The sequence below is a fragment of the Apus apus genome, chromosome 8 (genome assembly GCF_020740795.1).
Source record: "Apus apus isolate bApuApu2 chromosome 8, bApuApu2.pri.cur, whole genome shotgun sequence".
In the NCBI taxonomy this organism is placed as follows: Eukaryota; Metazoa; Chordata; class Aves; order Apodiformes; family Apodidae; genus Apus; species Apus apus.
The window spans coordinates 11,666,922-11,693,452 of NC_067289.1; the positions used below are offsets into that span (position 1 = coordinate 11,666,922).

General features: G+C 35.0%; 1 protein-coding gene across 1 annotated transcript in view; it reads right to left on the reverse strand.

Annotated features, from left to right (window-relative positions):
• The window catches only part of SLC9A9 (solute carrier family 9 member A9), a 191,779-nt gene that overhangs the window by 130,612 nt on the left and 34,636 nt on the right, over positions 1 to 26,531 (reverse strand). The window contains exons 5-6 of the mRNA XM_051626351.1: positions 18,017 to 18,132; positions 9,853 to 9,958 (exon numbers count right to left, since the gene is read on the reverse strand). Coding sequence (XP_051482311.1) covers positions 9,853 to 9,958; positions 18,017 to 18,132 — 222 coding nt within the window. The remainder of the gene's footprint in view (positions 1 to 9,852; positions 9,959 to 18,016; positions 18,133 to 26,531) is intronic.

Consider the following 26,531-nt stretch of genomic DNA (forward strand, 5'->3'; position numbering starts at 1 on the left):
AAATAGACATTGGTGGGTACCCAGTAAATGAAATAGCAAGCTCTCCCTCACCTTTCTGATACATACGCCACCTCTGTCTTCCCTGCCAAGAAGACTTGAAAATACATGTTGATCTACTGCAAGTACCAGACAGACTTTTCTGTACAGTGTCTCATCCAGAGAGATGAGGTGGGTTTTTTTGAACACTTCAAGGGAAATAGTATCAATCCATTCCTTTTAAACTAAATGGGAGTTGTCTCTGTAAGTAGAATTAGACTCTGTATGTAATTATCTTGCTCTCAGAAAATCTGTCTTATTCACTTGAGGAAGGTTATTTGGATAAGAAAAAACATCTGGAAGAGCTCAGAAAACAAGCTGACTCGTACCAGTGTGCACTTCAGGTCTGAAGCGATCCCAGTAGGAATTTTTGAAATGAAGAAGCTTTGATGCCAATTTGGTCATTTGTACGGAACATGTAGCTAAATAATTGCCCCTTAGATGTGATTTGCAAGCACTGCAAGCAGCATTCTTAATTCTGAGCTTGCATTCCATATTTTTAAATGCTGTCAGTTTGTTTGTGTATAAGTGGACAGAAATACCTGCAGCTAGTCTGACTTGATGGGATATGACAAGTACAGACATTCCCAGCTGATTTGAGCTAAGCTACATTTTCATACATCCCTGAGGGCAACCTCCATAACAGTACTCACTGAAATCTATTCTAGCTTAGCAGACTGCAGCTGAAGGCTGCCTATTCAAATAAATTGCATAAACAAAACAGAACCAATTAGATAACATAGCCAGAAAGACCTTAGTGTGTATTAACTAGAAGCTCAGTAGAATTTTAATGTGGAGCTGATATTGGAAAAAAGGAAATTAAATATTAAAAAGTGAAAAAAAATAATGTTGTGAGGATTACCTCCTGAAAGCATTCGGTTCCAAGTCTTGATATTCATACTGAAATTCCAGCTATAACAAGTATTACAGAAATTCCATAACATTTTCCCCCTGATTTAACAACACTGGTCTGTACAGTAAAGCTCATGGAGAAACAAGAAAGGAAGATTTATTAAGCAAGAACGCCATCCTTTTATGTGGGATTTCCTCTATTCTGGGAAAGAAGCTCTTTTAAAGATCCTGCTAATAGCAAGTTTGGTTAGTTTCCCAGTGCTCACATCTCGTGTTCCAGATGGTCAGTGACGTGAAACTCTAATTATCATCAACAAAATAAGCTGGGACTAAACCCTTCCTCAAAGGTAAAAAGAGGAGATGGACAATGATAATTTCATTACTATAGAAATAATAGATGGAAAGGTCCTTAATCCACTTTCCAAAATCACTCTCTAACTTGTTGCACAATTAACTCCTTCCTGTATTAGTTTATAAGTTACGCTGTTATTTGATGGGTTGAATGGCTGTTTGGAGCATAAGCCTTTCTAGCACTATTGGGAACAGCAGCCAAATTCATCTTGACCATGGGGAACCAGTAAGTGAAATGCTTGGTCTGAGCTTCCATCCAGCATTTTGCCTTCTTTCAGGTTTTCAGGTAATTCTGTTTTATTCCCTCTACAGTGTTACGGTCATCATTCCTCAAGAATCTTAGTGGGAATAAAATCACAGATAGTATTTATCTGGAATGAGACTATGGCTTACTCCAGAGATCCAGTTAGTCATTTGTCCAGAGCTGTAGCTCAAAGGCAGGGAAATCCCTAAATCTTTGTCAGTACCAGAGAGCAAGTCCTCTTATACCTCTTTTGGTCTAGTGCTGGCCTCACTTTGATCTATGAGTTCTAGGTTAGGTTTTGCAAAGGCAACCACCCATCTCAGCCCGCCGCTCCTCCCACTGAGCTCATAGAAGCCTCAGGTCTTCCAGTTCTGCCAGATTAATTTATGTAAGGACAGCTACGATGAAAGGGTCTGAGGACAACTCCCTGTGTTTCTGGCGGCATCTCATTCCTTCTCTGAATTCAGATTCATTACCTCATTGCAGTGCACCACGCTTTAAAACTGGCTGTCCAAATTCCCATCCTTTTCACAGTTTCTTTACAGTTCAGAAGCACATTTTGTTGTACTGCTTAATGATCTCAAAGAGTCATTCCTAACAAAATGACATAAAATTGTCAAAATTCTCTGGAGAAAAATAATCAGGTTTTTGTCTGCATCCCTCTGAGTAAACAAACTTTTGTTTCCTCTTAAGAGTCCTAGGTACAGGTTTATGTCATGATCTGCATTTACACAGTATGCCATATCTTGTTTTCTTACTATGTCTTGCTTGTTCTCACTCTTGCTTCTCTTTTTCTAGCCATGCCTTCACAATCTCCATTTGTTGCTTTCATCAGTTCAATTTATTACTTTCTTTTCCACCCCCATTTCACCACCTCTTCTGACCCTTGGAAATCTATATACCACCTATTTTCTTTAAGCAGGAAAATACTGCAATTGTTACTCCTTTTTACCCTTTTGTCATCTGTTAGATGGCACAGGTGCTTCTATTTGCCTCTTCCTTGTCTGGAAGTGTGTCTCCATGCATACTTTCCACAATAGTTGGCAAGGAACGAAGCTTAATACACCTTTCAAAAAGAAGTACCCAGGCTGAGCAGTTTTATGCATAGGGCTGGTAAAGCTATTAATTGTGTGTGTAAGGGCACACTTATGAATAGAAGGGATTTTTTTACACTGTTACATACCCATATGCCTACGATGTGTGAATAACACCTTGTCTGCACTCAGATACATGTTGGGAATAAAAAGAACTTAAAAGAGTTTCAGTAGCTGAAAAAGTGTAATAAACGACTACATGAACGTGTGGTTAAAAAATGCCTAAAAATACAATGGAAATAGAGAAACAAACTATCTTTTTTCATGTCACAGCACAATACAAGAAGCAATAATATTTTGTGCTATTTGCTACCAGTGCCTAATAAATCTCAGTGGAAGATACAAGCTGACAGACTTCACCATATTCGTAGACTAAAGGAACTCCCATTTACCTACAGATGAGGAGGAAACTGAAATAAAGACTAAGTATTGGCAGGTAGAAATGTCTTTGTTTCTTAAATGACTACATATGATACAAAACGTTTAGAGATAGTGCAAATGGAAGCCCACAACATCACTTGTAAAGGCCACTTTCTGGCTACAAAGGCAGTTCAAGGGAAAAATATGATTTGAGTACACTTAGCTGTCTTTCCTTTGCAAAGTTTGTTATTCAATGGGTTCAGGGATCAAAATGTGGTGAAATCTACACAGAATAATTCTCTAAAAATGGGAGGACAAAGGATCCAAGTTAGGGACAGTCCATGACAAAAGAACAAGCTTAATCATAAAGAGAGTGTCACATCTACTGAGATGCATTGAGGAGACACCCATCACAGCTTTCAAAGCCACTATTATCTTTTCATGTCCTTTTTAGAAGTGTTGATTTGAACATATAATAAATAAGGAATCACAATTAGAAATGGTGCAAAGTAGGAAAATTACACTTGCAGATAATGGATAGTTGCATCAACAGGCAAATGACCAAGTGAACAATAAACTGATTATTCATACCCATGTTTGTTGTTTGTCAAATGTCTGTTTCTTCAGGCTCCGATTACATTTTATTCCTGTGTAAAGTTCAGTGACATAAGAACAGAAGTAAAACCACAGAAGTAAAAAAAAAAAAAAAGATAACTAAAACTAGAAGGGTTTAAAGATTCTTGTTAATTTTCTATTTGAGGTCCAGTTGATCAAAATAGTTTCTCACATTTTTAAGAGATCTGAACAGAACTAAAATTAGTAGTATCATGACTGTACCTATCAGTAAGAATCACCAGTATGACAGGAGGAATTCTCTTGACTTCCCAAAGCAATTATAGGGATCACTGTCTGAGAAATTTCAACCTTTGAGGATGCTCAGCACAAACTGAGCTGAACTCTGGCTTATTAGTTTATATATTTTTCTCCCCTGGAAATAGATACTGTTTTTCAGTAAACTTGTCTTGGTTACCTTTGCCATGTTATTTTAGAAAGCCCTATGCAATCTTCCAGGAGAACTTCTGCCAGGAAAGAAGGGTTTGGCATGATAATAACTTGTATAAGGTACTACTAGCCTAGAATGGAAGTATTTTTTGAGAAGAGATATGCTATGAAGTGTTGGCTCATGTCCATCCTTGAAATACTTAAGAGGAGCACGAAACTACTTCTACAAGGGATTTCCTCACTGGGCATAACAAAGCTGAACATCACCTTTATTAATTTGCCCTGCCCCCTTTCTCCTCAATACTATGCCCTGGTCTCACAAACACATTGAAGAATCAGAGTTCTTCCCTTATACTTTATCCTACTGTAGTGTATAAGCTGTGTACTCTAAAGAAAGCAAGACAAAAGCAAGATTAAATGGGTGATTTCCAAACAATTTCCCATAAATTTTGAGCCTGTTAAACTATTAAAAAGGTGTCTGGATTCTATGGACAGTTCATTTATCAAGCACAGGTATGACGTCATGTGCTGTAGATAGATACTGAAAAATGGACTTGAAATGTATCTATTGTTAAAGAAAAACGATACTCCAAGAATTATGGAAGATTAAATTTCTTCATCATGGTAAACTGCTTGGTAAATCTTTGAACCAGTTCAGAGAAGCTTATTATGTAGAAGGGGGTTGCAGTGCTTTTCTATCAGAACAGATATTTAGACATTAAAAAATAAAGAAGGGAAAAAAAAGGAATGTTACCTATTTGTTCCAAACCATGTTATTGGGCCAATAGCAGCTCACTGAATTCCTGAAAAAATATTGCATCCCTAAACATCAGTGAAAATATGCATCTCACCAACAAATATAGTTCTATCAGAAAGGGGTCGTACAATAACAGGATCTGTTACACCTCCAGTTCTTACCTAGTTCTAAGAACGTAGCCTTTTGGTGCTAGTCCTAGACTTTTGCAAAGAGAGCCTCACGGCCTTCTTGTGGCAAAATCTGGTCTTTCCATTGCTTAACTTTTGCTAATAGGCATGAATGATCTCAGCATAATCTATAGACACTTAACAAAAGAGGCAGAATATGCATCTCAAAACAATTCACTATTTTTTGTTTACTTTTCCTCATCACCTTCTTCTGAACCTCCTCTCTTCCTGTACATACCATTCAAAGTACTTTATGTAGAAATAGCAAGACAAACTTCACAAGAAAATTATGGTTTCACTATTAATTTTCTCTCTGCCCAGAAGCATCCACACTTCTAAGCCTTCTAGGGCAGTTAGCGTTTTGACATGGGTGGTCTTCATTTCATGTGTCAGGTAGTTACTGTGTTCTCTGGCTTCACTGCCATGTGATCCCCAACCACACTTTTTATCTCCAGGATTTCTACTTCATTCATGTATCAAACTGTTCTTGATCGCATATAACAGAGCTAGTAAATCTATTCCTTGCCAGATGTCATAATGTCACATGTGCCACTCAATGGTTTTGATTACTTGTGAAAGACCCTGCTGTATATTGATGTCCCTGTTGCCCATGTGACTTCCACACCATCACCTCTTCTAGCAAGAGGATGAAACTCATCAGGCCCACTGAGCAATGGTGCAAAGCCAGCTGAGAAATGAAGTCATGTCCTTTGCATAACAATGATACAAACACTCCCAACATTGACTGCCATGGCAACATCTCTCATGTAATGTTCTCTTAGATAATTTGTTAGCAGGCAACACGTATCAGTATTCATTACTGCTTTCCACAACATGCACTCACTTAGCACTCAGCATGAGAAAGATTAAATAGCTCAGCTAAATATACTATCTCAATGCTAATGACCCATTCAGCTACTTTTCAGTCACATCTCAAGCTATTCAATGCTTTTTCTACTTCTTCCACACTTTCTTCATCAAATTTCTCTGCAAATGAGCAAAAACCATGCCAAGTCCAAACCTACAGTGCATGCACTCGAAATATATATGGATGCTTTCTTCAATAAGTGATATATGGTATGAAGATAGGACAATGAAAAGGAATGGAAGTGAAATAAGAGGTTAATCTTCATGATTTATGTAAGAATATGCATAAATTATTTATTTTCAGGCAAATTCTACAGTCTTCAACACACACAACTCCAGCTGAAGTTACTGGTATGTTTCTCAGTTTTGACCTTTAGAATGTGTTCCACAGCTATTTAGTGCCTCAGTACACAGGCAGTTTGTTGTATTTGTCTGCAAAGTGCTTTCTACAAAGTTAAGCACTGAGGAACATTTGTGGGGCTGAAATCTATGAAAGAAATAGATCGCTTCAGATGCTGCATCTCATAGTATGAATGCCTATGCATATCTGAAGCTGAGCACACGGCTGCTGTGTGATGCTCTTTCTGTGTGTTGGAACATCAGTAAACTGAATTTTGTTCATATTTTTGCTGAATAAGTTGAAAACTCAGGAGTCAGAAGATACAGTGATAAAAAAGTGATCATCTGGAATATTTTAGGAAGATATTCACTACATCGTAGACCAACTCCCAAGAAAGCAAAAGAAGTAATTCTATGCAGTATATATGATGCTATATACATATCATAATACAATATCATAATATAAGTGATGCAAGAAGCATAATCTTAAATTATATTATTTCATTATGGAAGGTACAGAATAAACTCAAGTAAAGTTATTGGTGATAAAATACAATGTGTCAGAAAAACAGAATAATTTGTTTCTTAAAAATGGTAATAAAAATATGATTGAAAATATATTTTCAGAAAAGGTTGCCATAATCTGTTATCTAAAATTAAATTCCAAATATTGAAACAATCTGTAATCATCTAGAGCATCTCTAAATACACTCAGGAGCACAAATATATTTTTTTTTCCTACATATGTTTGGCTTTTTTAATATTAGCATATAAAAATATTTCTACAGATAAAGTTTATGCTGTAGATACACATAGAAAGTGAGCACAGGTGAAAAGTCAATTTCCTGGAAAACAAAGTACATAGGAAATGTAATTACGTGGCATAGTCATATAGGTTTTTCTGCGTAAAAATAGACATGTTTAGGAATCTAATAGGTATTATCTTGTAGGACTCTGTTATTGTTTTTCTTAAATATTTTGGATCCTTGATATGAGACAGGCTCAAATATTACTAATTTTGAAGATTTAAGTCCTCATTTTCTTCCAAAATATTTATTTTCTGTGATCACAGTCTTTTTATTAAAAGGAGACTTTTGTCCTAATAATGAGAAGTTGTAAGCCACTCTTCAAATTATTTAAATAAGAGAAAATTCTCATTAAATCTACAGTACCCTCTCTTGTAGTGGCCTTTGTGTGTGTGAGCTCTCCCAGATGCACAACAGCTTGGCAGCCTTTATGCAGCTGCTCCTGTCAATGTGATTCACAGTGATCCGTCCTGTATGGATTATCTTAAAACAGCACAGTATAAATGAAATCTTGCAATTATCACAAACACCCAGGTGTTTGGTGTGGCAAGATGGCCTATAGGAGAGTAGCTAATTTGGCCTGGAGAACTATGTGCTTGATCAGTATTTCTGAGGGCAATTGGCCACAGCATCTGTACGTACAGTTGCAGCAACACACAATTCATATGAAAGATGTAGGGACAGCTGGTCCTGCTGCCGTCCTTCTTAAACTAAATGATAAACAGCACAGGAAGAACAGAGTTTGGAGGGAGAAGCTGAAGCAAAAAAGAGGTATCAATACAAAGCCTTGGCCTTGTTGGCAGACAGCCGTGCTAGCTTCACCTTGCCAAGCTGCCACAGCCTCCTGCTTTTCTCTTCCTCCCTTTCCTGCAGAGTCACTCCCACAGACATTAACTTGGTTATTCTGTTAGTTGATGAAAGACACCAGGTACTCTCATATTCTATTTTCTGTTTATCATTACACAGTGTAAAAAACAATATTGCTTTTCCAGATTTGTAAACATTATTCTCATCCCATTAAAAAAAGTCCTCTATTACTGTAGTTATGAACATGTTGTGTTTGCACTATTCTGAAAAGTGGTATGTGGTACAGAAAAGAGTACCTACCTTTGTAGTGACAGAAAAATAATATTCTTTGTTTAAACTGGGTTTGGTTCAGTGGAGTGTTCATGCACTGACATGACTGACAGTATAGGTTTATTTAAAAGGGAAGATCACGTTAAGCTGCAGAAACATTGTATTTGTGCAGATGCTGATTATTTAGGGCAAAAATTAATGAAATGTGAAACTGATTATGGTGAGAAATCAAGGTATAGGCCACACTGAATATATAGAAAAATACACTAGTTTTCCAGTGACAAGAGATTCTATAGTAAGCAAGTGTTGTAATCCTCCATGTACAGCAAAGAAAACCAGAGAGGGAGATAGCCAGCATTTGCATCAGCCATCCCTATAAATTTCTGTGTCCATGTGCAAACTGAGGATCATAACCTAGACTTGAGTACTGGGAAAGACAGAAGTTAGAAACTCATGAATCATGTACTATCTCATAGTGCTTTTCTTCCTAGATTTGCTTTGCAGTTGAGTTGCACCTTTGAAGAGATCCATGTGCTTTGACATCACAGTGACTGAAAACTATAGACACTGAAAGTGGGTCTCGTTGAGGTGCTTGTAGCCTAACTGTTCCATAGTCTATAGGAAGCTTGCACTAATATTTGAAAAGGCTAAAAGAGCTATAAACACATAGGCCTTTATTTAAAAAAGCCAAGTGACAGAGAGAAAGATCTCAGACTTTTTGTCATCTACATCCTTCTTTCCAAATCTAATAGCTGCTTTAATGGTTTTCTCTCTGTTCTCTCTACAAGGTTTCTATTCTTTGCTTAGTTTTCCTTTTGTGCATTTTATTATCTGATCTGCTAGATGCTCTCCTAAGTGACACATTCCAACCACAGTCACTGAATGTGACAGCTGTGCTGTATCTAATCATAAAATGCTCTGCTCAGACACTTGACAGTATTTGAAAATATTACTCTTATTCTAAAAACAATGTGAGGAGTTCAGGGTAGGTGAATGTAACTAGACTGATAACCAGAGATTGATAAATTAAATAGGATTACTATTTTTTTTTTTTTTAATTATGAAACAGTTTTGTTTGGTTTGTTTTCTAAGTTTCTCCACAGAGTTTCTGACAAAATATAAAGCTCATTTTTTAAATGACTGTAAACTCTGTGAAAATCTGTTTTTCTGAAGGATAGAATAAATCCTAGTTCAAGGATCTGTATTTTAAGAAGGGTAGCACTGAACTGGGACTTATGTGAAACATCCTCAAATATCCCAGGAAACTGCGTTTGATTTTGCATAGTTCTGTTACTTTCAAGATTATCTGAGAGGATTATTTGTATTTCTAGCAATGCTCCAGCATTGCATATAACACATGTAGAGTAAACCTGAGATCCTATTAATCATGTACTTAGCATCTGTGTTTTTAGAGCAGCACATACTTTGATCATTTTGGCCCATCGTTTGTCTTATGTTTGAGGATTCCTGAGAATAAAAAGGCTATATATAAAGATAATATTATCAGCTGAAGATCTGTCAGATTTAATAGGTAGAGGTAGATAAGCTGATGAACTTGTCTTCAGCTTTATAGACTCATAATGCTCATTCAGCATTATTTTTCCAAGTTATGTTGTTTAGATGAGAAAATAAATAATATTAAATTAAATTTACACATGTTACAGAACACACTGCTTTTTAGGTTGAAGAAATGGAACAGAAATGGCCTTCAGGAAACATTAACAATATTGAAATTCTGGTGTTTACCAAACCAAGAACAACTCTGGAACTACATCTGTGTAATATAATCTCCAAATGCTATACCTATACTCACACAAACTATATCAGGGATCAGAATTATATCAGGAATTAAAGCTTGCCATTATCTCCCCAAGTAAAGAAGGGAGGTAGGTGTACTTACTAAGTCAGCACAATAGCCACGGCATCATTTAGGACACTCTCTCCAAACAGGAGTGTGTACAAATCTGTATCCACATGCAGCTCATGGAAAATAGCAAGGACTGTCACTGTATGGAGAGAAACAAAAGTGATTTTGTTATTTTCATATTCCTCTGGCAGTTCAAGAAATAAAGCAATATTAAAATATGGGGTTTGAGAAGTCCAGTTCTGTTTATTACCTAAGTGGATAGCAATTAGTTAAATGGGATCAAAGGCAGTATGTAAGATCCTTAAATCCAGCAAGTCAACAAGTTTTGGTGCTTCAGCTGTGTTAGGAAGAAACTTTCCCTCTCATACAGAAAATCATGCATAAATTAAAATGTAACAGCATATTTTACTGCACATAAAGGACTGTGATCTTGTGACCAAGGAGAAAGAAGGGTGGTGAAGACTTGGGTTTTGCCATGGATTTTGTGTATGATGAGAGTAGCAGTTTATCTGCTTTATGCAGGATATAATAATGCTCATCCATCTGTTACATACGTTTACTGAGGAACAAGCATAATAACCTGCTACCCCATCCCACCCACCACAAAATCCCTTTCACTGCAAGTGTAACGTATCTCTGGCCGTAAAGCCCTCTCATCCCAATCAGGATATCTGAGACTTGTAACATATTTTAGGGTTCTTTCAGCATAACCTTTATTTAGGTCCCTTGCTTCTCCCTGAGTTATCTGCTATATCTGATTTTTTTTAGCTTAGTGCAATATAAAAAACTAGAGTGTGGTGAATTTATATTGAAGTTGGGCAAATAACTTAGATACAAATCCTCAGTGGCATTCAGACACTTGGCTCATACTGAGGTAATTAAGTCCTACAGATATTAAAGGATGCCTTAGTTGCTTTATGCCTTGGTTTCCTTACCTCTAAACAGGGGATCACAATCCTCCCTACCTAGCACTCCATAATCTCTAAATGAAGGCTATCTATGTCCTGTGTTGGTATTATTATTCTCTCTTTGCATGGAAGAAATGGAGCTTTCTCTTTTCAAACAGAATTTAATGTAAAGTCCCTCAATTATTTGTATGGTTAAAAATTACGTGGTAACTCACTGCTTCACTGGTGCTCATTCTAGTACATAATTGTGCAATTGACTCTATCCTCAGGATACTGCTCAGGAAACCCAAAGACTAGGAGTGCCTCTGGGATGCTATGTTAACATCTGACATCTCAGAAATGAATCTATATACTTTTGCATTGAGATGACTGCTAATAATTCACACAAAACCACAAACAGATGATTATGCTTTTTCTAATAACATTACTTAGAACTTTGAAATCATTACTGGTAAGATTTTCTAAATGGTTCTCAAATATGTGTGTCATCTAAAAATCAGCTTATAAACTCAAAATAGAGTCTCACTTCTCCTGTGAGATTTTATGTCAGTGATCTCTCTTGATGTGTGATCTTTGAAGAATTTTGGAACTGTTATTCTACAGAAGACAATTTAGGAGATGTGTGTAGCTGAACGTTTGCTGATATAGCTATATTTAAACCAGCTAGTTATATTTAACCATCCTGGTAACCTTGCTCATCTACTCCCAGTGCAGTTATAATTTAACTAGGGAAACAGTTATTTCTCCATAACAGCTCAAAGGTATAGGAAGATACTTTGTTGGCAAAATAAATTTTCTTGGTTCACCAATATCTGTATTCAGATTTTTAGTTGATTAGCAATGCTGCCTTAATGTGCTAAACGTGGAGACAATTTAATCTCCCTTTCTTTGATGTCACTGGCATAACAACAGAACTGTTTTCTAAAACTATTTGCCACTTCTAGCTTTTGCTTATTAACTAATTATATTGGGCTCACATTAATAGTCCCTGTGATAATGGCAGAAGTGAAAGAAAAGAGTAGTCAAGTCCAGTGTATTGTCAGTGTGCACGTGTAGCAGGCCAAGGCAAACAGATAGATGCTTCCACATTCCTCTCCTTCCTCTTGCCTCTTAAGAAAACAGCTTTCTCTCCTTGCTTTCTCTCCCAACTCTAGCCCAAAAATCTGACAAAATCTTTTCAAATAAAAGTAAAATAAAAAGCAAGCCACAAAATAATGCATCAATTGCCTCTTTTGGGAGAGACTTCCCAGGTCACTCTGTTCTCGGAAAATGTCTTCCCTCTCAAATGTTTCTCCTGTTCCCAGTGGGAGTCATTAGATCTTTGCAGCATTGCCTGTCCCTGACTGAAGGAATTCTGTTTCTGTTGCGTCCCTACATTTGATTGGCCCAAGACACAGCAAGCTTCAGCCATACCACTACTGACAGATATTTATCTGACCTAAGAACTGAACTGATGCTGGTTCCACAAGTCCCAAGGGAGACTAACCTGCTTTTCAGTATTCATACAATTTATAAATGCAGTTATTCCTGGATGTCAAACCTAAATTTCCCCTCCTGCCCTTCCAAGTCCATAATTTCCATTCCTAGACTAATGAGACATGAATAATTTGTCACATTTATTCCCTTTTTTCTTTCCAGTAGCATTTTGCCTATTCAAAGACTCATTTCAAATATCTCCCTAAGCTGACTCACTTCTTTCAATCTCCACCTTTCAGTAATGTTTTCTAGCCCTCTAATCACTTCTAATCAGTCCATATTTCTTGAAATACAGTGCCCAGAATAAGATACAAGTATTGTAGTTGACACTTGCTGTCAAGAAATAGAGAGAAAATATGCTGTAGAACCTGTTAATAAATCCTGTTCTATTTGGGTTTTTTTTTGCTGTGTATTGGTACTGATGGATCATTTTCACATTGTTAACTTGAAATCCTTTTGAGCAGTGAATGCTTGTTTCTTATCTTCTATCTATGATGTTGATTATTTGCAAGTGTAACATTTATCCTTGTTAATTTTAAATCATTGCAAGAATCATAGAGTACTAATCTTGTCCTTCAAAGTATTTGCAGTCTCCTCTCAGCATAGTATTATATATTAAAGAAACATCCTCTATTGCGTTAGCCAACTCCTTCACATTATCTGTATAAGAACAGGGAATTCAATAAAATATTTTCACCTTGTTTTGCCAACCACCATCTATTTATTTCCTCAAGATCACATTTGCCTTCATTAATTATGAGAATTCATAGATATAGTTCAGAGTGGGCATATTAAAAGGGACGTGAAGCTCTGGTATTAAAGAAAGTTAATTTAAAATATTTTCTGGATAGAATAATATTCTGTGAATAGTCATAATTGTCCAAAGTAGTCACATCATGTTTTCTCTGATGGATGACTATAAAACTTATGGGAATTAATTTAAAAATTCAGTGCTTGCCATCATATACCACAGTAACATATCTAATCTGTGAGAACTTGCACAGCTAAATAAAGATCATAGAGACTACACTGCAGTAAGTATGGCCTCTCTGGCTTTCTGAAGGTACTTTTGAGGCACAGTAAGTAGGGCTTAGTTTTTGTGTGGTGACTACTAAAAGACTTGCTTGATTCATTAGATAAATATGTATTATGAAAATACCAAACTACATTTCATTACTGTACACAGCATCTCTTCAATCTCCTATTTCAGTCTAAGCATATGTGGAGAAAGATCCATATAGGCAAAGAACTAGATGCCTCGAAGGACAGGTAATTGGGGACAGCAAACAAATGTCTTTTGTGCAGTAGAAAACTGACACAAATAGAAATAACGTTCTTATCAGAGAGCCTAACTCAGAAAGGGTTGTGAACTTCATTACAAAATTCAGTGATGAGAAGCATGAAATAGTGAAGCATCTAAGATTTTCACAGTACTTGTGCCAACAGAAATCTTATTCACTTCTTGCTTGACTTCACGGACTGAGGTAACATCTGTTGATACCAAGTCTAGCATTATTTCAGTTGTACCCAAGTCAGAAGAAGTGTCTGTGGAGCTGGTTTGTGAAAAATATCTATCGACATATGTAGAAAGAAAATTGGCTTGTTATTAATTCTTGTAAAAAATACGCATAACAAAGATCAGCAAACTACAACAATCCCTAAGCTCACTGTATCCAACACTTTGCTGTTTTGTTTGAAATGAATAAGGAAGCTCAAAAATAAATGAGACCATTATATAAAGTACTGGTATGATTGTACTTCAATCTTCTGACTAGAACTATTCAGAACTATTCGTATCTTTCATAGCTCATGGGCCTAAAATCTTTTTGGAGGGCAGTATCAAATGGGTAGAAAATAAGATAAAAGAAATCTCATTCATATTTTGTATCAATTTTTCTCTAAAAATAACAATTCCAATTTTAATTATAGCCTGCTTTCCCTAATAATCAGTCACACCACTTACAGTTCAGTTCAGCGGTGAATAAGAAGAAAGCATAAGAATATTTTAATTAAAACCACATTTATAAACATATTTATATAAGCAGTCTATAAAATGTATTACCTTGCTGTATTTATAAATTTCACTTCTTAAGGCAAAATGCTTTGATTTTATGTGAAACAGAAGCTGTTCTTTCTGATAAGTATCCAGTTTTATCAATAACAACAGCAGTGCAACTCACATCTTCAGTTCAGCTGTAACCATAGTAACCTCAGAGAAGAGCTTTGTGATTATCAATATGAACAAAGGTAAGGGAGTTCATATAGCTCCGAAATAGCTGTGCTTTAGCAAACCTCGTGAAGGTAAAGCTGTTTTCTATGCTTGAAATGTCAAAAGATAAAAAAAATAAGGAAGTGCTAAACATACATGAAAAGCCTTTGGATTGGAAGGTCATTACACAGAATTTGTTAACAAAAACAGCTAGGACAAACTACCAAAGTTGTGCTTTCCAGTTATTTTTTTGGTGGTAGCGGCGGAGGTAAAATCTTTACATACATGTGCCAGTTTTGTTCTGTCATTCACCTTATTCCCTTCCATTACAATCACTGGTACCCTGAAGCAGCCTGTTTGATGGGGCTTATTGATGCATCTGCCTTTCAACCACACAGAAAAGTTGTGGCCAGAATATCCTTATCTGAGCTCACATGTGAGGCAGTAGCATTTCTCAGGACTCATGCTTAGGGGCCAAGAGCTGGGGGCTCCACTCCCCACACCAGCACCTTTTCCACAGTCTCTTTGCTGCTCTTGATGGGTGACATGTAGCAGAACACAGGGAGGAACTGTTTGTGAAGGGATCACACCAAAAAGCTTCCAGAGTCAGTCAGGTTATATTAGAAATCAAAGCACAATACTAACACCACAGAAACCCTTTCAATAGCAGAACAGTAAAATCTGTGTTGTTTTATGCAGATAGAATAAAGAGAAGGGATTATTTCCCCAACTATGTGATAAATGATATGTATGGATCAGAATAAAGAAAAATATAAATACTGGCCTGACGTTTTAAATGAAAGACTGATGAAAAAAGAATTTGGGAATTTAAAAATCCTATTTCTTAAAAATTAAACTTCTCACCTGAAGTCTTGAAATGAGAATCTTTTTCTAGTGAAAATGGTAAATTATTGGAAGGAGATATTTCCTGTAAGATGAATGGTTCACTTGAAAGCAACCTTACTTTGTCCCCAGAGTTTCTACCTTTTTTTTTTTTCTTTTTCTAGACATGTGAGGGTTATTTAAAGCATTCCTGAGTATCATAGATGTTTAGGGATCATAGTCTAATAATGCAAAACACAGTCCAAATGATACCGAGTCATACATTCATTTCTTAATCTTATTTCAAGTGCCAGTTTTCTATATAAATGAATCCATAGCATATAGGAGCAATTCTTCTGAACTAATTTTATGCAAAAATCTTATATTAAAGATCTTCAAGAACACTTCAAACTTAAGAACAACAGAGTGCTAAAACATTATTTACTTCTTCCTGACAATAATAGTAACTTACAGCTGGCAAGCATTAGTTTACTGTCCTGGTGATACATTTCTTCATCTAGCATTTAAACATCTATCAGTCTCTCTACTTTTGCAAATAAGGAACTCACTCAAAACAACTTCTGTCAAGTCAACCAATTAGTTAGTAATATCTTTTGAGACTTAATTGCTTTTCACAGCCAAGGGAAATCAAATATCTTTTTGAAATGAGCTTATGAACCTACACAGTGAAGAATTAAATGAAAAATCAGGTAGCAAATCTGACAGGAATTCATTATTTTATCTTAGGGCATTCATTTATTATTATATCTAACTTCTGAAACACTAATAACATATTACCAATGTTTTGTTTTTAAAGATAGTTATCACACATAAAATCATTAGACTGATTATTTTATGCCCCAGCATGTATCAGTCCTCAAGGAGACTGTTTTAACAGATTTTGGAGTTAGCTCTTTACATGTCTTGAGGTTATAATTCACCAGCAAATCCTAAACCACGATGCAGTATTTTCAGCAATGTCAGCCATTTAGCTAAGAAAAAAAAAAAATTTAAATTCTTTAAGATTTTGAGGGACTGAAATTTACAAATAAGATTAGTAAAAGCATGTAAGTTTAGAATATCATTAATAGATAACAGAGTGAGCAAGCCTAAACATTATATAAACTCTTGAACATACATAGACACTCAATGTAAGCAGAAGAATAATTACAAACAGCATTAATCAATGGTACTTTGTCAACTGCAATGTTAGATATTAAGCCTATTTAAAAATCTGGGAAAAGTAATCCTTGTCATTTCTTATTCCTTCCATCTCAAGATGAGCTTCTTTTTTATTTCAGTCATGATTGTTACAGATTAATCAGTAGTGATTTAATACTATTACAATAAAAATCAGGGTGTGTCTCGTATATTTCTTCTCATAAATCAATACCTTCATTTGTGAAACTAAATAGCATTGGACTGGAAAATGGAAAAAAAACCTACATCAACTGCAAAACTCCATTCACAGCATAATCAAGAAATGTACATGAAAGCTGTATGCAACCTTTTATCCCATAACAATTTATTTTCCTAGGTTTTCTTTGCGCTTTCAGTTTCTGTGTTTTTCTCTTGCTCTGAGTAGAGGCTCCAATCACATGCTGAATCTTATTAAAGTAGGTGGAGGATTTTATAAGCATATTGGATGCTTGGTTTAATTGGTGAGTAACAATCTGATGCAGCTTTTACAGCAACTCTTTTGTGGAAATAAAATATTTCACACCATATGTTTAAACCATCAGAAAGATAAATCACAAGGGTTCATTTAAAGAATGGAAAACATAGAACGATGTTGTTTTTTTGTAATTTCTTTTAATAGCCATGAATTTGAAAGATTTACTTAAAAGTTTCTCAGAGAAGTTTCTCACGGTTAATAGCACTAATGCAGCATGTCATATGCATCATAAAATAATTTCTGTTCCACATCCAGTAACAGCTCAACTGAAAATTGAAATCCAATGTACCCTTGCAGACTTTGTACTTGGTCCCTTTGTAGGTAACATATATATATATATATATAAAAAAATCCCTTTTTCACCTCCTCCTTAACTATTGTCCCATAGATGCAAAAAGCAATCTTAATATTAGCCTCTTAACCTGGACATGTCTATGAAACCTAGGCTGTGAGGTTATCCCTGTTTCGATTAGGAGGCTGGACTAGACCTGCAGATATCCTTTAAATCTTAACATTTCTTTAATTCTCTGACTCCAAAATTCACTGAATCTGTTTGCCAGGCGTGGCTATTTACTGTAGCTTTAGGCTTTAAATCACATCTGCAAATTCATGTCAGCCTGTTGGTATCTGTCTTTTTAGAGTTGTATTTATCATGAAATGCTGCATTCAGATTGTAAACCGACACCTTAGAAACAGTATTTGTATAGCCAGATCTGAAGCTAAGTTCCCAATATCTTTGAACTGAGTTAGATCACATACATGAATGCAAAGTCTAAATTATTAATCATGATGCTTCAGCGTTACAGCAGTTCTCACATCAGCAATGAACAGATACCTGTCCTGAAGTCTGGAGAACATTTTTCCAGTTACCTTAGCTACTTAATTTCTAATGTTTGGGAGCTAAACCTAGGTAAACCAGTTACTAGAACAAACACAAGGGATGTCTGGAGCCAATTTGACATATGATTATTGTAATATCAGACATTTAGTAGCTATGGGAATAAAAAAAAACAACCCAAGAATAGAGAGTTTGAACATTTCTATGGTACACACGGTTGTCATTTACTCTTCTGACTTCTGAAAAAGTAATTTATTTTAAACTGATACCTGGATCTGTGGCAGACATCAGCGATCCAAAAAACAAACAGTCAGTGAAGTGAAATTCCGATCCTTTTAACAGGCCAATGTGTACCATGGCCTTAACAAAACCATACATTATCAACCTGTCAAGGAAAAGATAAGACAGGAAGACAGGTGTTCAGACACAGCATATAACACTTATGCTTAATTTACAGTAATAAGCAGGTTCTTATTCTCTTTAGACTCTTTTTTTTTTTTTTAAAGTATCACATAAATACTGCTGTCATATAAAAATTGTTTCCTACAATTCTTACTTGAACTTCCTGTTCAAGTATTGGATGGAAACACCACAGACAATTCCAAAGCAAAGACTTTTCTGAATCATTGTCATCTGCTGGTCACAGAGGACAATGCTTTTAAGTGTTCATTTTTCAAAAGGAAAGAATATAAGCCTAGGAAGACATTATTAAGACTAATTTGTCTAATGTTGTAGAACATTTAAACAAAGGCATTTCTAGTATCAGCTACATGGCTTGCCCTAATGTTTCTAAACTAATTGCTTTATTCTATCAGTTTTTAAATGTTATCTGCCTTAACATTTCTAGACAAGGTCTCCAATTGAGACAGGACACAACTCACAATGACATCAAGGCAACAAAGTCACACATCAAAATGCAATGCTAAATCCTCACTAGCTACACAGGATATACTGTCATTGGTTTCTATAACCAGGTAATGCTATCTGAGATGTGCATTCTATCAAGAATCTTGAAATATCTTGAAAAAAGGAGTTCCTTTACATATAGAACCAGTAGTAGATTTTAAAATTTTTGTACATTTCCAATCTAGTTACTAAAAATCCCCATTGCATTTAATACCTTTTCCATAAACACAACACATAAATGGACAGCTGTGCTCTTTTAACTATGGACTTAAAAAAAAAAAATCATTTAGCCAGAGCTACATGCATTCATACACTTAGCTACATTTTGCCCTCAGCTATATTCTTAATATTCTTAATATGTTTCACCCAAGTACAGAAGATCTGAGTGACAGATAAAGTGCTACTAAACAAACAGCTTGAGAGTTAATGACAGATGCTTTTCTGATACTTTACCAAGTTGTTGATTGTCTGAGGTATAATTAATATTGCAGTAAGAGGGAAGCAGATAGGTGACCTGAGAATTCCACAGTGGTCCTAAGTGGTTATGTCTGCATTTATGTAAGCTGCCTACCAAACACCCACCCATCATCCTAAAGAAATTTTTCCAGTGGTGGATCTCCTTGATTGATGAGCTCACTTTCTCTTTATTCCCAAAGAACAATAATGCAGTGAAGTTAGTCCTTTTATTCCCAACAGAAATGTTTGCTTTAAGGAATGAGTTCTTAAAAAAATGGCTATGGTGCTGCTATCCTGATTTGCCATTGTCTCCAAAGTTAAATGGATTGGACACGAGCACAAGCATGCCTTTGAAAAATAACTGCCCAAACCTGCTTTTGCAGTTTTGACCAGAGATACTCTTCTGACTCAGTTAAAAGTATTTTAAAATAATAAATAGAATTAACTTTTTACTGTCTGGCAGATTTAGTAATTATAATCTTTTAAATACCCATCATCCTGGTCTTTAGCATTGTTTCTTACACATTACTAAATATTTTCAGTATGTCACTGCTTCCTGTCTGTATAAAGTTGCAGACAAACTGGGCAAAACTGGATGCAGGAGTTGTTTATTGACATAGGAGCTCTAAGTTTGCCATTACATTTAATACAGTAGAAGACTTATAGAACCTGCTCTTAGTTCACATACCATTCAATTATTGGCTGCACTGAAAAGAGAAATAATACTGAAGATCAGACTAAATAACAGAGTTGATTTAATCACTGAGATGTTAACTCTCATCCAGCAGAGAAAAGAGAACAGCAAACTTCTTTTTTTTTACATTAATGAACAACTTCATACATTTTGGTAATGCTAAAATGAGACAGGTCCAATTTTGCAAACATAAATCCAGCTAAGTGCAAACATATATTTGGATTATGCGAGAGATTGCAGGCTTAAGTAAATCACAAGAATCTGTACTTGCACCTCCTCCATGAAAGCATGCACAGAAATAATTTCCTATTGTAAATTAGTGTTTAAAACACACTAGTTTACCTTTTATTTACAAGCTGTGTATTATTAGTAAAGGTAATACACTAAAGTGGTCATTAATAATCATTTATCACTGATTTCTTACGAGACACAGCCATACAAAATACAACTCCCCGTTCACCTTAGGTAACTTTACAATAACTTTAAATAAATTTTAAACAGAAACAATTTCTTTAAAATTATAATGTTCTAGTAATCTCAACATTTGGTTTCATTTCCAAACTACATAAAAAACTTCACCTAGAGGCTATTTTTAAAACTAGAAATCAAAGGGCAGTTCTGAACTGGAGTAAGTTCTCTGCTGTTTTAAAATTAACAGAACTATGGCAGTTTATACCAGCCAAGAGTAATTCAATTAATTATTCATAATACATGATATACTCAGGCATCCACTAGAAAAATGGGAAGTTACCTTATTGTATTCCTCTAGATACATCACAAGCTGAGTATGACATTACATTTTAAATAAAAGTGCTTTTGTTATCCTGCACATCAGGTCTTGGTCTCAGTTTTACAGATCAGAACTATGAGAAATTCCGTTTCTAAGTCACAGGAGTTATCTGCATTTTAGACTGGTAAAACTGAGACCAGACTCTTAACACTGTATATTCCAGCTTTTAAAACAACAACAACAACAACAACAACAACAACAACAACAACAATAATAATAATAATAATAATAATAATTATTATTATCATTATTATTATTATACTATATAATAATTTTAGAATTATATTATATAAAAATAATTATTATTGTAATATAATATATTATAATATAATACAATACCTTATTATAATCAATATTAATTAATTAAATATAATCGATTAATTATATATTAATTATATATAGTCATATTAATTACATATTAATATATTATATATAATATATGATACTATAATAATATGTAATAATATATAATAACAATAATTATTATATAATATATAATAATTATTGTATAATATCCAATAATATATAATTATGATAAATATATAATATATGATAATTATATGTTAATGTATAATTAATATGATTATATATAATTGATATATAATCAATTAATTGTAATTAATTAATATTAATAGATATATAATTTATTGTAATATTATATGATAATATAATATAATGTTATATAATGATTGTATAATAATATTCTATATAATACTAATTATTATATATAATACTATTATGTCATATAACAATTATATAATAATATTATATGAATGATAATAATAATAGTGATTATTATTGTTATTATTGTTATTATTATTATTAAAAATGTTATTATGGCTTTATCATTGTCTTCCATGGAAAAGACTATTCAGGTGACAGCCTCATATATGGTCAAATTTAAACAATCATTTACTAATGAAAAATGCTAGTAATAACAACTCTTTTTAGAGTACTGGTTAATTATGTAGAGTGGCTTTTCCATTGTATTTTGAAAAAATTGATCTCAGCTGTGTATCTGATCTCCCAAGAACAGTGATATTAACATCATCTGGTACTACACAACATAACCCTTCCTCATGGAAATCCAATGAGGAAAGCACACCCCAATGCCGGTAGGCCATGAATCCCAGGAAACACCCTGCACTGATGTTCTTATTGCTGTTATAAACTACAATTGAAAAAAACCAACTTATCAATTTTTGGGGTTGCAATCATTTTATTTGATTCATTTAGGTTATTTTTAGCAACTTTACACCCACCAAGTTTCAGCAAATTTGACTGCTTTGTTCATCTTCAACAAATCCATTTAATATATATATAAAAAAAATAAATAAAATATCTGTTAAAAAGTTGGAAGTAAGTCAACGTGTCAGTGACTTTGCATTTTCTCCCAAATGCTCCTGTCCCACTATGACACATCCCCAACCCAGTGCTCATGGTTGACACAGAGTAGGCTATTAACACAAATCAAGTTAACAATATTAGGAACTCTGAATCTGTTTAGTAGGATGGTACTTCCTTCTTTCCAATTCCTCTCTGTGAAATTGTCTTTTTTACTTTACTTTTTACTTTTTTACTGACCTAGAATTCTATGTTTTATTTTTTATACTTTTAAAATATCAGAACTGAGATCTTTAAGGCTGCATAAAGGAAACAGAAGTTGACTTGCAAATCAATGTAACCAAACTTTCCAGTTTCTTTTAAAATATTTACATTAAAATACACTTGCAAAGCAAAATTATTTCATATACTTTTTTAAAATTTTGTGTTTAGTCTGTATTGTAAGTTCATTGGGAAAGTAGTTGCACCTTAAACTGTGGGACCTTTATCTTTGTGTTTGACATGATATTTCTCTGATAATAAAATTTACAAAGGCATGTGAACCTCAGATTTAAAACCCTGCTTCACCTCGTTCATTTTCATTTATTCTAGACACTAAGAACATTCCAAAGAGAAACTACAGGTTCCTAGGGTCTAGAAAGTGCTCCACCTTGCTTATCATTAGCCATTATTCATTAAACTAAAAAGCAGTAAAGTGCTTGGAGGTGAAAGTGTGCTGCGGTATCCGGTGTTCTTATCATGGGTGAAGGAATTCTGAGCTTGAGTCTATACTTTGGAGTCTATTTTCTGCTCTGTCCTTCTACCTTTCACACAGAATCACAGAATCGTAGGGGTTGGAAGAGACCTCAAAAGATCATCTAGTCCAACCCCCCTGCCAGAGCAGGATCACCTAGAGCACATCACACAGGAACATGTCCAGGTGGGTTTTGAATGTCTCCAGAGAAGGAGACTCCACAACCTCTCTGGGCTGCCTGTTTCAATACTCTGCCACCCTCACAGTGAAAAAAGTTTTCCTCATGTTTATGTGGAACCTCCTATGCTCCAGCTTGCACCTGTTGCCCCTTGTCCTATCATTGGACATCACTTAGAAGAGCCTGCTCTGTCCTCCTGACACTTGCCCTTTACATATTTTTAAACACTGATGAGGTCACCCGTCAGTCTTCTCTTCTACAAGCTAAAGAGACCCAGCTCCCTCAGCCTTTCCTCATAAGGGAAATGTTCCACTCCCTTAATCACCTCTGTGGCTCTGTGCTGGACTTTTTCAAGCAGTTAGGTAACTTGAAGCTGTGAATTCTGCCGGATAACTGTGCCCCAAACCATGTCTTTCTAGCATTTGGGAATATGTGACTGTTCAAGGAGCTACTATCAGTACAGAGGAGGGAGTTGATTTGGGGTAGCCCTACCTCCTTTTCAACTTTTTTTGTCATTAATAACTATGCCAATTCAGAAACTTATTTGTGTGATCAGAAACTAGATTATTAGAAACAATATATTTTAGAAAGAAATGACAAGTAAATTGGTCAGTAATAAACAGTCACTGAAGACTTTTCAGTTGGACTTGTGGTGGTTTGGTACTGCAAATAGTATTTGCAAGTAGCTGTTTTGGTCATGGATTTGGAATATTTATAAAGTAATACAATGAATAATAAAACTCAGGTTAGCTTTGCTGGAGGATAGCTGACATTTTCTACACCCAATCATAACTTTTGTGTGGGGAGGAGCCCATCAAGCTAGAGCAAATCTTTTGCCACTTCAACAGGAAAAAAAAAATCAGTCATGTAATGAAACACAGGAGAATTCAAAATTTTCCAGTTTATGTAAGTCTGGCATTTACAAAGTGCCTCATCTCTAAAAAATGCTACATACAATGCTGTCATTACACAGTAGGGAAGATACCATATAAATATTTGACTTGCTGGAGAAAGAGTCATTTTCCGTTAAACTGAGCTTTAACTATCATAATTTCCAGTATGAACTGGCAAGTAGGCCACATAAAATCTCAGTACAACAATACAAAATAAAGTTTACACTGACAGAAAATAAAAGTAAATAACAATGAAGACCGAGAACAAGACTTGTGCAAAGCTTTAATGATTATGAGCATTAGGTTTTCCTTGCTGGACTGCATTAAAGCTTGCCTGAGTGAAAAATGGGGGAAGAATTTCCACATGTAGAAGGCCCAGGTTTTTTTACTACCACAGTTCTGCTGCTGCTAATCTTTTATCGTCATGCATTGAGGAAAGGAGTTTGGAGAGCACAACGGCTGGCTGGGTACTGCTGCAAGTTTTGTAAATTAATTTTTAAATCTGCTCTCTAGTAAGGCTACTCTGGGATTGGAACATTCTTGAACTAGCTGCTGTTTAAATGTAGAGGGGGAAAAAAATCCCTCTCCTAAGGACTTTACACAGTTATTACTACACAAAAAACCCAACAACAACAACAACAACAAACCCATCTAAATGCTCAGGAAGAATTTTAGATGCAGCTCAACAGAGGCCTGTTTTTTGCAAGAGTGTCCTTTAGCAACATCTGGTTTTAGGAAAGGATCTAAACAAAGATAGTGGAACTACTTTGAGGGTTTTTGGGAAGCTCTTGTCAGAAAGTTCTAAATAGTAGAACTTCTATCCAGCACACTGCTAGTAGAAGAGAGACCATTTGTAGCTTTAAATTAGAGGCAAGTGTGGTATGTCTGATGCAGAAAAGAGTGGGAAGGCTGGAGGGAAGATGCAAATGAAGCTGTCAAGGGGATGGGAAGGTGATTTTAACAGAAGCCTTGTGAATAGCCACAAATGGTATCAGGACACATCTGTGAAGGAAAGATACTGGACTCACCATGACAGGAAAGATGAAAGCTTGGCAAGTGTTCTAGCCATATGGGTGGATGAGAAAGTCCATGTAAGAAACATGTCAGTAAGCAGCGTATCTGACATCTAAACATATAACAAAAGGCTGTACTATACCTAAATGCAGCTTGTAAAAATGCAAGCCAAGTTACCAGAGAGGGGCAATATGAACAGTGAACAAAAGGGAAAAAAAGATGACAATGACAGGCAGGTTACCTTTGCATAAGGTAGCTTAGGTACATATGAGATGAGACAAATTCAAATTGAAATAAATCCTACAAATCTCTCATGGTAAAAATCTGCCTGAATTGTTCCATCACATGGGAAAACCTGTGCTAAGCTTTGCTTCCTAGAAAATCTTGTCCAAATCTTCAGCTTGCATAAACTGATATCATAGCATCTATCCCTCTGCATTAGATAAAAAATATGAAAAAAAAATGGCAATAAATACCTATTGGCAGGTTAGGTTATACAATGCTGTTTCTTTGATAAGTAATTGTAAGCTCACAAGCAAGCTAAAGGGAAAACTTAACAGTTCTGAAAGAATCTATTCTTAATTTAAAGCTGAATTTGGGACAGAATCAAAACATAACAGAAACTGCTAAGTGAATAGGTACAATATACACACCATATCCTCAGTACAGACAGCCCCATCTGCCTGATGATTTTACCTGCAGTTGTATTTTCTTCAGTTTTGTTATTCATTGCCAAAATACTACTGAATCTCACTGCTAAGAATCTTTATTGTGTTAAAGGTTTAGCAAGCATAATTCCAGATTTAAAGTGTTTGTGCAGTTGTCCTAGGGATCATGAATGAGACTTGTAAATTTAATCTTTTTTGCAAATGCATTTCCTAATTGGCAGAGAATATTTAATCTCATATTTTGACTCCCTAAAGAATCTTACTGTATCTAGACATGGTTCTCTTGTAGCCTGAAGCCAGTTGAACAGAGCTATAGATTATAATCATGCAAGCAAAAGATGAAAAAAACATGAGTTAATTTTTTTTTTTCCCCAAGGAATAGCAATATTGTTGTAAGCCAACAATAGAAAACATAGATTATTTTATTCTTGTTCATGTATGAAGTAGCATAGTGATTGATCAATACCACAACTGTAATAAAAAGCCACTAGTCAGAATTTCAAATATATGCTGAAAAACATATAGTAGAGATGAAAAAGAAAAACTCATTCCTTTATTCTGGTTTTTCATTTGTACCATACCAATATATTCCTATAACTTTTTCTATAGAGTGGAATGTTTCATATCACAATTTTTTGCTACAGTGATTCATTATTTCAAAGTGCTCTCTGGACTAGTATATTCTTATTTCTGTCATCTTTTAAATCAGTTTTGTCACTAGCAATGGTATTAGGATGTTTTTTTTTTTTTTCTTCAATAAATCATTTGCTAACTAATCAAAGTAGGAGAAAACCTCAGTGAAATGTCTCAGGTAACAACAAACCAATAATAAATTTACCTTAAGATATTATGTGTAAATAGCACAAGAATAAAACCTCTTTGGCTATAGAAATAACTGGAAGAAGAGAAACTGGCTTTACAAATCTACTGCACACCTGATTACCTGTAGCATGATGATGGTTCCACAGCCGGGTATTAGAACTATATGCACAGCTTTAGCATCTATAAATCTGACAAACAGCTCAAGTGAGCTCTGCTCCATCACACCAGGTGATGGAAGAAGTGCTTTTGTTTAGTATTTCCCAATGAGCACTGGGAAAGATCTACC